General features: G+C 35.4%; 3 protein-coding genes across 3 annotated transcripts in view; all 3 read right to left on the reverse strand.

Moving 5' to 3' along the window:
• Positions 1–13258, reverse strand: part of LOC142342603 (something about silencing protein 10-like) — a 144676-nt gene that overhangs the window by 71976 nt on the left and 59442 nt on the right. The gene's annotated exons all lie outside the window — the stretch shown is intronic.
• On the reverse strand, positions 582–1692 carry LOC142351555 (phosphomevalonate kinase-like). The gene has a single exon (XM_075403645.1). The coding sequence runs from the start codon at positions 1539–1541 to the stop codon at positions 975–977; it is 567 nt and encodes a 188-aa protein (XP_075259760.1). The 5' UTR covers positions 1542–1692; the 3' UTR covers positions 582–974.
• Positions 9310–10212, reverse strand: LOC142351565 (CWF19-like protein 2). Its single transcript, XM_075403658.1, has one exon. It carries the CDS (start codon positions 10138–10140, stop codon positions 9574–9576), a length of 567 nt encoding a protein of 188 aa, XP_075259773.1. The 5' UTR covers positions 10141–10212; the 3' UTR covers positions 9310–9573.

Consider the following 13258-nt stretch of genomic DNA (forward strand, 5'->3'; position numbering starts at 1 on the left):
TTTTAACTGCAAAGCAGCAGAAATCGCTGAAATTGAAGAAGTCAATTCCAGGAGGTCAGGTCGCAAAAATCATTGATGGAGACGACGAATTAAAAGACATAGAAGAAATAGTCCTGACGTACAATTCAAAAAATTTTCATTGACTAAACAAAAACTAAACTTAGAACGGACTATTAGTGAATTAGGAAAACCATTTAAAAAATCAGGAAAAATTTTTTTAAAAACTGAAAATCAAGGTCAAAATGGCGCAAGAGATTTGGTTCAAACAAAAAAACTAGTACTAGATTGAACAATGAATGGATTAGGAAAACCATTTAGAAAAAAATCCGATCCGAGAAATCGCAAAAACAGTAAAAATCGAAGTGAAATTGCCGCAAGTGCACAAAAAACCACTAGCGAGAAAGCGAATTTTTGTTTAAACACCGTTTTCTAACTCTACTTTAAAATTAGAGTGGGAAAATTCACGCCGCAAAACCACTCGCTTTTTCGCTTGACTTCTTTCGGCGTGACCAAAATCACTACTCCCATTTGACTTCAAAAATCTTGCCAGTTGCCCTGTTGCATACCAATTTAAAGCACCCTGGGTGTTAAGAACATATTCCCTTTGTTTTCAAACCGTTCCAGCAAATGAATAATAATACTCTAGAAGAATGAGTTCAGATTTGCAGTTTTATGTTCACAGATAGCTGTTCAATAACAGTAGAGTGCACACGAAGAAGAAGATGACACTTCTGTGGGCTGACAGCATCAAAAAATCTCGAATTAATGAAGTTGGGTGTACGATGAAGCTTGCCGAAGATCAAATAAATTCGCCAAAATGAGTGCATGGATGAACAGTTAAACTTGACAATTAGTATGAAACTTTGCCGCAAATACACGCTCAGTTGTCTCCCAAGGCTGGTCAATTCCTTGCCGATCATAAATCGTTCACTCTATGCTTTGCTGTTACAAACAATAGAACGTTGCATCCGAACTCAAGAAACCAGACTCGTCAACTCAGCCCAACTATTCTCAAAATCATTTTGATCGTTATTACTAAACAGCAAATCCCAATTAGCAAAGCTGTCCAACGCACACTCTGAATCTGCGTCATCAATACCCGGTTGAAACTCAAAACCTCTCGACATCCTCGTTTCATGAGAGGCACTGACACGAATCAAGATGCACTTCTCACGTCCATAATTTCTCACAAAATAATCAATATCAGAAGGCCTTCTGGCATCGGATACAATCCAGATATTTGTTTCATCATGACGATCTTTCGCAGGTATGGTATTAACGACTAAATCACAAAAAAATGAAGGGTCCTCCGATCGTTTCTGCTCTCCCCATCTGATCATATCTTCTCGGTATCGTTCCTTGTAATCCGAGCTACCAAGAAGCAGTTCGTAGTCTAGTCCATGGTCTATAGCATACTGCTTTTTCAAGGGCGCTGATAAGGTCAAAACAGAAGAATTTGAGTAATAGCTGACCAATGAGTCTTTCAGATAATCCTTGCCACATTTCCGTTTCCCACTCAAAACTACGATGAACTTTGGCATGTTGGCTAATTAAAGACGTCCAGATTTGATTGGAACACTTAATCTCTCCAGTACCATGGGAGAAACCAATCTAAGTTGTCGCTCTATAAAGACGCCAGGATTATCTTTGAAAGACAAACTATTTCAAATCTAAAACCAATCAAGAAAACTTTTAAGCAAACAGCAACTGATTATACATTTACTCGCACCCCTTCGCATTGTAACTTAACCATCACTTATCAGCCAAATAACGTTGCTCATGCAGTCGCTCATTTCATCAGCTTGATAATCGCAAAAGTTAGAACGTGCTGTAAATCGAATAAAATCGAAAATTGTTGTATAGGGTTCCTCGTATTTTATTATACGAATTAGAATTATCACTTCACTCAATAGAATGGTACCACATCAAAACTAATGACGAGTAGACTACAACTTTTAAAAAAATCGAAAAATGCGGTCTTTTGTCTTTTGATTGAGCCAACTTTGATTAGCTCTATTAGTTTCAAAAACGTACGATTGAGAAAACGTTGTTCTTAATTTCTGAGATTAAGTTTCGGTTTACTGGTCTTTTTCGATTTTAAGAGGTCATTTAGTTTGTCATTACGTTGTGTTCATTTTATGTGTGAAGTTCTTCAATTAAAAATTGATGTTTTTAAATTTTTTTGTACAAAACAGTTAACATGAACAAATAGTAAAAGTATCCTTAAGCTGAACTTCGAAGAAATTGTTAAAATATTCAAAAATTTTGTTCGTGAAGCTTTAATAAAATTATAATTTATTCAGAAACCAGCAGCCTCGAATGGTTTTGCACACAAAATCTGTCAACCACATTCACATCATTGTCGCTATTTACTGGCTGAACAGGGATTGATTTTACTGAGAATATGTCACATAGGGAATCATGTACAGTTTACACGTAGTTTACAGAGGATGTTTGACTAAAATTTTTGTCACATAACCATATTAATCGATTGCAACTAGACACCAAAGAACTTAGCTTGCTACAAAATGCCACAAAAAATAGTCTATAAGACTAGGTTTAAAAAGCAGCAGTTAAAAAACCAGAAAAGTTTTTCCAAAAGCTCAATTGAATAACTTTTTAAAAAGTCCTTGCATGAAAAAACATCAGGTTAAGTAAATTGCAGTACGACAGAAATACTTGTGATCGCAGAGATTTGAACATTTCCGCGGATTGTTCTGTTCAAAGAACAGCAGCTTGTAAAATTTTATTTTAAAAACCAACTTAACAGCACAAGATAAGCTCGAGCATTACTTGCGCCGCCATTACTAATAGAGCTGCATTGTTTAGTCGCAAAAAGGAAAAGTTGAGTAAACATAGGACTTTAAAGATCAGGCTTTAAGAAACTACAAAGAAAAATTTTCCAATTCCAATCGGAAAACTGATTGACTGCTTTGATAGAGAAATCGCTTTAACAAATCCCCTAAAATTTTGCTCAACATTTAAACTCCAGTAACTTTTCCACAGTCTACATTCAACGATGCCAGTCGAGATCCCAGCAGTAATAGCAGCACAGAAACAAACAACAGAATTGCAACACATGGCGCACTATCACTCCAACATTTTCAGACAACAAGTCCAAACGCAGAACAAAACTGAAAAGCCTTTCTGAAGGAGTCACTGCATTATAATGAGAATGCATGTTCGGTAAAATCTCCTCCTACTTTCTCTAGCCCCACATCAATTTGCTCTAGAAGAGGACAGTTTGCCATATGTGACGTCAAAACGGCAGGAAGACAGTGGGAGCATTGTGGAAAAGCTATTTACAGAGGCAGGGAGCAAAAAGGCGTACACTTCAGTCAAAAGTCATAGAGCAATTGACGTACATCTTTTTAACGTCATACAAGCAGTAAGTAAGCACTTCACAATCTAGTATACACTTCCAACTATGGATCGAAAAATTAGGAGAAACTCTTTGCCCAATGTTTCCAAAAATCTTTATTAAAGCTTCTTTTTAGCAATAACTGGATGGTGGAACAATTCTTAAGCCCTTTGTCAAACCCATTTTTACTCACACAGTTTCAAACTTCAAACGAGCACACGGTAAAAGAAACGCGCTGAACGTTTACAGCAGGAATTTCAAAACAACCATTGAAATAATTCTAATTCGCACATATATCGTTACAGAAAGTAACGCTATGGCAAATCTGGTTGTACCCAAACCAGGCAAGCACTATTACGACTTCTTGGAGCGAGAGAGAATTCGAAGAGCATTCAAAAAAGTAGCAGAAGAACTACCTGACAAATCGGAACGTGATATGAACCACTTCATTCGACCCGTAGACAGACCAAATATTCGTTTCAGTGAGCATGTTCTTCTAAGAGATTACGGTGCTCTTCGTCCAAGGCAACAATTCAACCCCCTCACAGAAAAGAGGCGATCAAAAAGTGCTCAAATGCCCAGCAATACACATGCACTTCCTGCTAAATTCCAATGACCCCCCTTTTTTCCAGCAAAAATGTAAGAGCTAAATTCTTCGAACTCTTGTTCAAAATTTAAACGAGGGATACTTTGATTAGATTCTATTTATTTTCACCCCAATTTAATTAAACCTAATTACCACCTCATCCTAATTTTGAATCTTAAGTGCACCAACTGTATAAAGAATTACAATCGGGGTGAACTGATAGAAGCGTGAATGAATCGGGTTTATAAGATTGAGGGATGAAAGCAATATGGGTGAAAATGCGAACACGCTTTGTTTGGTATTTCTTAGTTACAAAGTAAGAAAGTTTTAAGTAAAAATGTAGTGTAAATTAATCTAAATCATACATTGCAAAACATGTTTTCAAAGAGAAAATCGATTGACAACTGCTTAAGTAGCAGCATAGTCAGAATCATTCAAATTGTACAAAACAAACTCATTACTCTCAATTACTTTTTTCACATTACGATACTCACTCACAATGGCATGAAACTCAGGACCCAGTGCCTTGTACTGGGCTAAGTTTTGTTCAAGAGTTTTCAACTCCCCCTCTGCACTTCTGATTTCTCGTTCTAAATGATTTGAAACTTGCTCAAGCGCTTTCACTTTTTCTTCACTGTATAACTCTGATAAGATTTCCAGTTCCAATAGTTGCGATCTCAACTCCAAAGCCTCTGATCGCTTCAAAACTATATCGGCTTCTAACTTTGCATTAAGTCTCTGTTCTTCGAATGACAGCTGAGCTTGCGCAAGTTCTTCGTTAATTTCTTCGGACATTTTTGCAAACTTTCTGTGAATATCAGCCTCTTGCTCATTCAAAGTTTGAAGCGTTTTGGCAGCAGCTTTGTTAAATTGGACAGTTTCTGAGAGAAATTTTTTCGCCTCCGCCGAATTTTTGCATCCTAATAATTCAATTAAATTGTTCAACATAATCTCTACTCTCTCCTCTATTTTGTGCATGCTTACAGCAGGTTTCACAGGTGAATTTTCATCTTTCGATCGGCTTTTTCTAATCAGTTTTGATTTGACAGATTCTGAAAGACAAGTCGAGAGCTGCGCCTCGGCAATTCTCTCCGTATGATCGTGATTTTCGTTTTCAGAAAATAATGCGACTTCTTTGTAAGCACTTAAGAGGATTGCGTGAGCTAAGTAGTCTTTGTATTCGGACCCCCCGAACCATTTCGTTCTCGCTTCAGATCTACCGCTTGAAGCCATCGATGTCAAAAATTACATTCTACAGCTCATGAGAAAAATGCCATTCAAAACCTGAAACTCGCAATTTTTTTAAAAAGTCTAGCTATCATACTAGCAACTAACAAATATCCGAATGGTAATCATTTATTAACATGCAACCAATTTCGAATCAAATTCTATTGGCCCTGAACACTCATTAAATGACGCAACTTCAATTGCATGGTCTCATCGTGCGAAGTTTTCTCTCAAATATCAAAGTAGTAATTGGTTTTAACCAAGAAAACATCAAATTGAGAGATTTTATTTCTAGCTCTGTTGTCAGATCGCACTCAGTAGGCAGCTTAACTAGATAGACTCTTAATGAGACTACGTTTCACATTACCATTGCAGCTCTGAAGTTTTACCAAGGAAGAAAAGGGTGATATTTTTTATGAAAAAAGCGAGAAACAAAGGGAAGAACACTTCCTTCGGCATTTTACGTTGCAGAGCAAAAGAAATTTGTAACAAAATGCGAACGAAAGCTAAATCAAGCTATCCGAAAACAGCTTTCGAAAATGAAACCTATAAACTAACAGCATAATCAGAGCGACACAATGGTATAACACAAAGGAAACACGTTGCTCACAGTTATCGCTTTTCTCTAAATTAACATGACACTAATCATGTCATTCAATTCAGGACGCAGAGACAGTTCACAAGTGGAAAAATTAGCAACTTTATTTTAATTACATTAAGAACCAATGAGCAATTGTCTCCAATATTGACAAATTTATTCTAACGTACTGTTAAAAAGACATAATGAGGTTGATACTATAAGTTACCAGACAGAAACAAGCATGGCATATAATTGTTCCGACGCACTTCAGTGGCGAGGAACTACATGCTTACCAGGGATTTTTTGTTGCCCAACCGAAAATTGAAGTTAATATCAAATTAGGCCGGGCTTATTACAGATAACACGTTACGAGATCTATCTATTAATGCCAGTCTAACTTGATAAAAGATATAGCAAATCAACGGCAAGGATATATGACGAAGACCTGTTTGTGCCATACGTATGTATTTAAAGTAAATGCTGGGGGGGGGGGGGGGCTAAAAAATTTAATAAAAGTCAACAAAAATGTATACACGCTTACTAATTACCAGTTCAATCGGCTTGAGCTGTCTGTTTCGCGTTCTTGGTCTTCAAAACAGTTGTTGACAATATTCGGTATTAAGAGATAAAAGACCGTTGTCTACCACCGCTCCGAGTTTCAAAAAATCTATTCCGTCCTACTTCACTTGGAATAATTTTCAGCTCAGTTTCGGGCCTAAGGGATGCACATCACACCTTCATAGTGAGATCATTTCTAATTCTCATATTGACCGGAAACTATGAGAGATTTAACTCTACTTTATGCCAAGGAATATTTTTTGAATCTTCTAAATATTTTTAAAAACTAAAAGCATTAATTATTGATTTTACATGCGCGCAAATTTTATTTTACAGTGAACGGCTTTTCCTCTCTTAAAAAACAGCTGCAATTTGTGGTTTCGAAGGTGCTTTTATGGTAATCTATTGTTTAATCTCCCGAAGCAATCTGCTTCTTCATTGAACTCGGAGAATTTTGCAAACATCAAGTAGATCGGGAAATTAATTAAACATCAGGCAGCCTATTTGAAAGAAGGCGTATTTGCCGTCGCAGTTCTAGTCAAGATTATCTATTGCTAAATCGTGGCCTGTCTATTATTTAGAAGGGCAAAGTGTTAAAGTCAAAACGTTGTCAGTCTACGCGCATTACTATTTGTTTAGCACGTACTGGTAGTGATGGTAATTAAGGCAAGTAGATATGATCGCTGGATTTCCGGATTAATGAAACCTTCATTTCCAGCACCTCTACAATACTACATAAAGATGTCAGTAAGGTCACGTTAGCAGAAAGCCCGTTAAACCTAGAATTATCTAGTTGGACAACTTTTGCAGTTACCGCTTTCGAGAATATATCGAGGTTCAATAATTTGCCAACTTTCGGTCAAATCTGAATATTTCCGTTCCATTTTTTAGCAACTCTCAAACAAATTTTCCCAAATTTGCCCAGAAAAAGTTAATTGCTCACAATGACAATTTTGATTTCAATTTTACTCAGTGATTGCTGAACAGTTTTGATGCAACTCTGTCTGCTTGCATAAAACCAGCCAATTGTAGCTCATTTTTTCCCAGTTTGTGAAAACGATACCCCTAAACACTTCTGAGTCAATCTTACTGATATAATAGGAGGCCTCTTTTGCGTTTCCACGATTGATCTGGAAATACGTTCCTGCCAGTTTCTTGCTGTTTTCTTACTCATTTTAACAAAACTTCAACCAATTTTCTATTGAATTGCAACTTTCCCATATTTTTTGAAATGTTTCAGCTTTTCATATCTCAGGATAACAGATCCACAAATGGAAAATCTTTCTCGTTATCGGTTCCTCCTATCATAAGATCTCACATTCAACTTCAAGAGGACAGAAATTCTCATAATTGTCATAACTAAAAATCCTGTTAAATTCTGTCTAAACAAATTTCTAAGAGCAAAAACACCTGAATAAGACAAAAAATTGAATTAAAATTTTTGATGTTAATATTCAAAGCTAACAACGACCTTAAAGCAGTAAAAGTGACGTAAAATCAACCATTTATTGCTTTCAAGCTTGTTCCAAGTTGACAAAAATATGACATTAAAAAAGAAATAAAAACAGCTGTAAAAATTACCATATGATGCTTTCGTTTTCCACTCTCGCTAAAAATTATAATTGAAATTGTAAAAGTAAAAAACAATAAATTTAAAATTACCCTTATATTATTTAGCACGTTTTTAAAGATGTCAGTCAATTCTCCTGCTAAATTCTTATTGAGATTTAGTAATAATAGTTAAAACAATTTGTCGTTTCAAATGCACTGGAGCAGCTACTTTTTGCCTCATTCGCCAATAACATCGCCAGGCAACCTTAAAATCTTGATTTTACTTTGGATTCACAAATTGAGTTACAATCCCGTAATTAAGATGGAGTGTTATATGATCAAGCAGTGCAATAATGACGCTCCTCTCATATTTCCAATTTGTTACTCACTAAATTAACCAAATACGACAAATTTGGTTTTATTAATCCACCTTTTGTTTTTAAGAAGTCAAACTAAAATATCTATTTGCGTGGAATTCTGTGGAGTGAGAAAATTTAAAAAAAACAGCTCCTTCTTAATTCGAAGCTTTTTTCCCTCTGCTTGCATTTAATTATCGTGAATTTAATTTTCGTAGATGTTCAAATTTCGTCCATTCGTTCATATTGTTGATTCCGCCATGGTCACTCAATGCCTGCGCAACTAAAAATTTTAGCAGATCTCCATCAACCTAGATACAGCAATATGTATTATTACCTTTACAAACTTAATAAGTACTTTTATTTTAAGGATCAATGCAATTTAAAATAAAAGTTAAAGTAAAAGGGTGTGATTGGCAGATTTATTTATCTAACTGATCGCAATCAAAACTTGGTTTTTCTTAAAAAAGAATCGACAAATGTCAAACTTTTCTATTAAATGAATGTAAAGCAAAATTTTCATTATGATTAAAATTTAATATGAAATATAATATGATATAATTATATTATATAACTATGTCAATGATCACATGAATGAAATTTTAAAATTGTTCTTAATTCGTTTATTAAACTTTTTAATTGTTCAACTTTAAACTTGTTAGATGTAAATTTCAAAAAAAACAGGACATGAAATCCAGACCACTTTAAAGAGGCGCTCTCCAAAAAAAATCAGATCAATGACAATCTTTGCAATTGATATACTGCAAAATAGGCAAAAAGACTAAAATAGCAACTTGATCAGCTATATTTTCATCCTTAAAAACGTTTTCAAAAATTTTACACGTCTTAACGTCATCAAAAGAACCAAATACTCATTACCGACGTCGAGTAAACAAATAAAAACCGAAGCAGCGCAACTATTATGAGAAAATCGCGGAGCACGAAACTGCCGGTTGCGCTTTTACATAGTTTCAATTTGATACAAATTGGCAAATTTATTAACTATTCTAGCACAAAAAAAACAATGTTCGCACGAACCGTATCTCTATGCTCATGATGGATAAGACTGAAACTTCAGAGAGAAAAAAAATACGTTAATATTTTAAATTGTCGTAGACTGACATTTGTATATTAGTGAATTCAATATGTTCAGTTGCAGATTACTCAAATAATGAAGAGTTGCAAAAACATTTCTCGAGGCATCTGCTAAATACTAGGATTCCAATATTGCGACTAAGGAAATCCAATGATAGCCAGCAGGCTGAACACCTTCTATATTCAGAAGACAAGCAACAATTTCCGGCCACTGATCCGAGCAGAACCCACACAGCGTTACGATGTCTTACCAAACACTTTACGAGTTCAGAACATCTTTTTTGAAACGGTCCACGTTTTCTAACTGCTGCTCTTTACTCAGCGCTTTGGGCCTGTGAATAACGAAGTCGTCCAAGTCTAGTATTCCTCCAACGACCTGCCTCGCAAAGTACCTCGGAAAAAGTGTGGCATCTTCGATCACATGAGCGAACCCTCCAGGGTCGAGACCAAACTGAACTGTAAAGTATGACAAGCCTTTCGGAATAGTCCGACGAACATCGTTGTTCTTCAAATCCACCAACTTCTTGTTCATACTCCACTCTTCTTCCGATTCCATTATTGCCTTTTTGAAAAACATTGGCGCCTCCGAGAACGCACTTCTACCCATTGGAATGCATTCAATATACATGTGAAAAAACTTCTTTGTATTACGAAATGTCTCTACAAATAATACACGTTTTTTCAACTTAGCAAACCGCTCCACTAAAAATTGTTTCTCAGATTCAATTGTGTCAAAAACCTCCTCGTCCAAAAGGGTACTGCAGTTGTAGTGAAGCACAGGGCATATTAGACAGTGATTCTTGACAAGAGCTGTGTCGTAAGGCATTGATATGTAGCAGTATTCATTTGACTTGACCACTAGTCGCTGTTTACACGCTGAGCTGTTGAAGCAAAGGTAGCATTCTGGAACAATCAATCATCATTATTATCCCCCTTTTACGTTTCGAAGAAAATTACCAAGCATTGTCACAATCAGACTTCCTCGGAAGTTTCTGCAGCTGACTTATAGGACAGTCAAAGTTAATTCGACGATGAAAATTAATGTACGACACAAAAACTAATAACAACTAAGACAAATAAAGGCCAGTTTAGAAATGTCCGGTTTAAAAATGCTAGAAATAGACAATGTTTTCCAAAAACATATGGTTTCTAACAGCTCAAGAAAAGTAAAATTCAGGAAAACAAACTCCCTCTCAATTCTTATCACAAGAAAAAGCTTGGAAATTTTTTAATGCGACGATTCTGTTAAAGATACCTTCATTTTGTCTTCGATAAAGCACTTTTTCACAAAACTTTAATTTCAATAGAAACAGTTTAAACATATGCGCCAAATTGTCCGAAAACAATCACCGTTGACACGCTTGACGCACATCGGGATTGAAACAGATAAACAAGGAGTAAAAAATGAGATTGTTTCTAAGTGCTAAAAAGTGTTTAAATTTGGTGTACATTTTCGGTTCGATAGCAGAAATATACTCAATTTAGCTTCTAAACCAAAGGCTATCAAGCTTAATAGTAATGGCGGCAAGATATCGCTCTGACTTTGATTAACTTAATGCACTATGACTAAATGAATGGGCTTTATCGATTAATCCAATTTGTTTTGCTTTTGCAATTTTTACCTTAACAGCATTCACTACACTGCGTAATTCAAAAAGTGAAAAATTTAAAATCCATTCTGTTGAAATGGCGAGTGAGTTAAGTCACGAGTCAAACGTGAAAGTTGGGACTTATGGAAAAAGAAAAACGATCGAACCGTAAAACAAATTTATAAACATAGCAGGATCAATCCTGAACAACACTTCAACAAAATGAAGCAGTAAGCAATATAAACCTCCTTTAAAGAACAGCCACCGAAATAAGAAAGTCAAAAAACAACACGTCCACGAAAGTAAACAGAACACTACAAAAATAGAAAACAATTTTCATTTCTTAAAAAAAAGGTTATCGAAGATATCGTTCCTGACGACTTCAACCTCAAAAAACCGTTGCAAAATGCAAGTTTGGACAGCAAAGACCACGAAGACAAAGTAGAAGGACATAAAACACACTAGGAAAAATGGTTGTTGCGAACGTCATTAAAGAAGTCAATGAAACTCGATCTCCTTAACGTCTATTGTCCAATCCATCCACACAAATAAATTATCAATTTAAATGAAACCAATCCGAGGACCGCGCAACAAAAGTATTAACAAATGCAGCAAATAATCAAGAGTTTAAAAATTGTCGAAAACAAATTTTGTCTAAGCCAATTAGCAATAAACTGAAAACATTACCTGGATTCAATTACGCATAATTAGAATGCAAATCAGACCTTTCGTTAATGCGACCAACCAAACAGGAGAACAAAAAAACAATTACAACATCACTAATTTTATTTAAACAAGTTGTTTCAAATTCGTGAAAACTGCTAGACATGAAGACGAACTATCACATGGATTCAAAAACGACCCATTTGAAAGCATAGAGATCTGTCATTATTTAGACTAAGTGACGACAAAATAGCAACAAGAACTTGCAAAATTGAAAAAAAACTCATTTTTGAAGACAACCCAAAATCAGAAGTTTTGAAATTAAAAAAATAGATATATTGAAATACGTCTTATTAAAGGGGCCTATGAGACCTATCATTAATGAGAATAAGTGATAGAACAACAAAAAAGTCGGAAAAACTAATATTTTGAAAGCAATTGGTGCCGAAGTAGTGAAAGCCGTAAGATATGAAAAAACCTATAAGTCAAACAAATTGGTAGCCTAAAGAGAGTCACTTAGAGCTGTCCAGATTAACACTAAAAGACAGAAAAAATGGCAAAACCCAAAAAATCATTAATACTTTTTTCAAAAACAATTGTAGTCAATTTCAACGGAAATTAAAAAAGTAATTTGAACATGCCTCAAGCGACAGCAACTCAGATCCAACATTGATGAGACCAAATAACAGAACAAAACGGTATGAAAACATGCAAACTCCAAAAAATCGATTTTATTTTGATGAAGACGATAAGCGTCAAAGCCTTTGAAAATCAGTAGTTGCCTTTTGAAGAGTTTAAACAACTTCAATTATGCATTATTAGAGTACATATATTACCCTTGAAAACTATTCGTGTAGAAAATAAAGCGAAAAACAAGTCAAATTGCCGCACGTTAAAAAATCTAAAAAACGAAAATAGGTGTACTATTTGCTTACTTCATTCTAAGAGCACTTTGAACCAATTTCACGTCTTAAAACGACTCGCTTATCACGCTGCTCTTCCCACTTCAGCGTGATAGAATCAGTACATCAAATAGACTTCTGACTGACGAGGGTAGAAAAAAGTGAGAAAGAGAAAAAACACAGCGCACCAATACAATTCAAATTATTCGAATTATAAAAAAGATGGAGTCTAAATAAATGAGAGACTAGCGGCTGCTATTAATAAAAAAGACTAACAATTTCCAAGTCAAATGAAAATTCAAAATGTTCATAAATTTTTTTATAAAATGTCAAAAATTCCAATGTCGATGTCTTAAACATCAACTAATTTCCGGAGAATTTCTCTAAAACGACTGCCGAAGAAATCTCTTCGGTAGCAGATAACCTTAGCTTTGGAAGGCTAGTGTAAGCCTAAATGAGAGACGGTAAAGCGAGGTAGTCGAAAAAGCTGCGGTTTAGAGGCCAAGGATAGGTGCGGGTAAGGATGGGCGTGCGTAGAGTGGTGGTGTGAGGTAATCGAGTGTAGCATAAGGATTAGGGTTGTAAAATAGGCGAGGGGAGGGTGTTATGAGTGCAACTGTAGCAGCGGAGGAAGCGGATCCATATCGCCAAAAACTCCACTTCACACCATTAAATTGACTTCTGAGCAGCCTTGATGAATTGTACACTAGTTTAATTCATTATGATTAAAATTTAATATGAAATATAATATGATATAATTATATTATATAACTATGTCAATGATCACATG

Source organism: Convolutriloba macropyga, chromosome 1 (genome assembly GCF_964194025.1).
Source record: "Convolutriloba macropyga chromosome 1, txConMacr16.3, whole genome shotgun sequence".
NCBI lineage: Eukaryota > Metazoa > Xenacoelomorpha > Acoela > Convolutidae > Convolutriloba > Convolutriloba macropyga.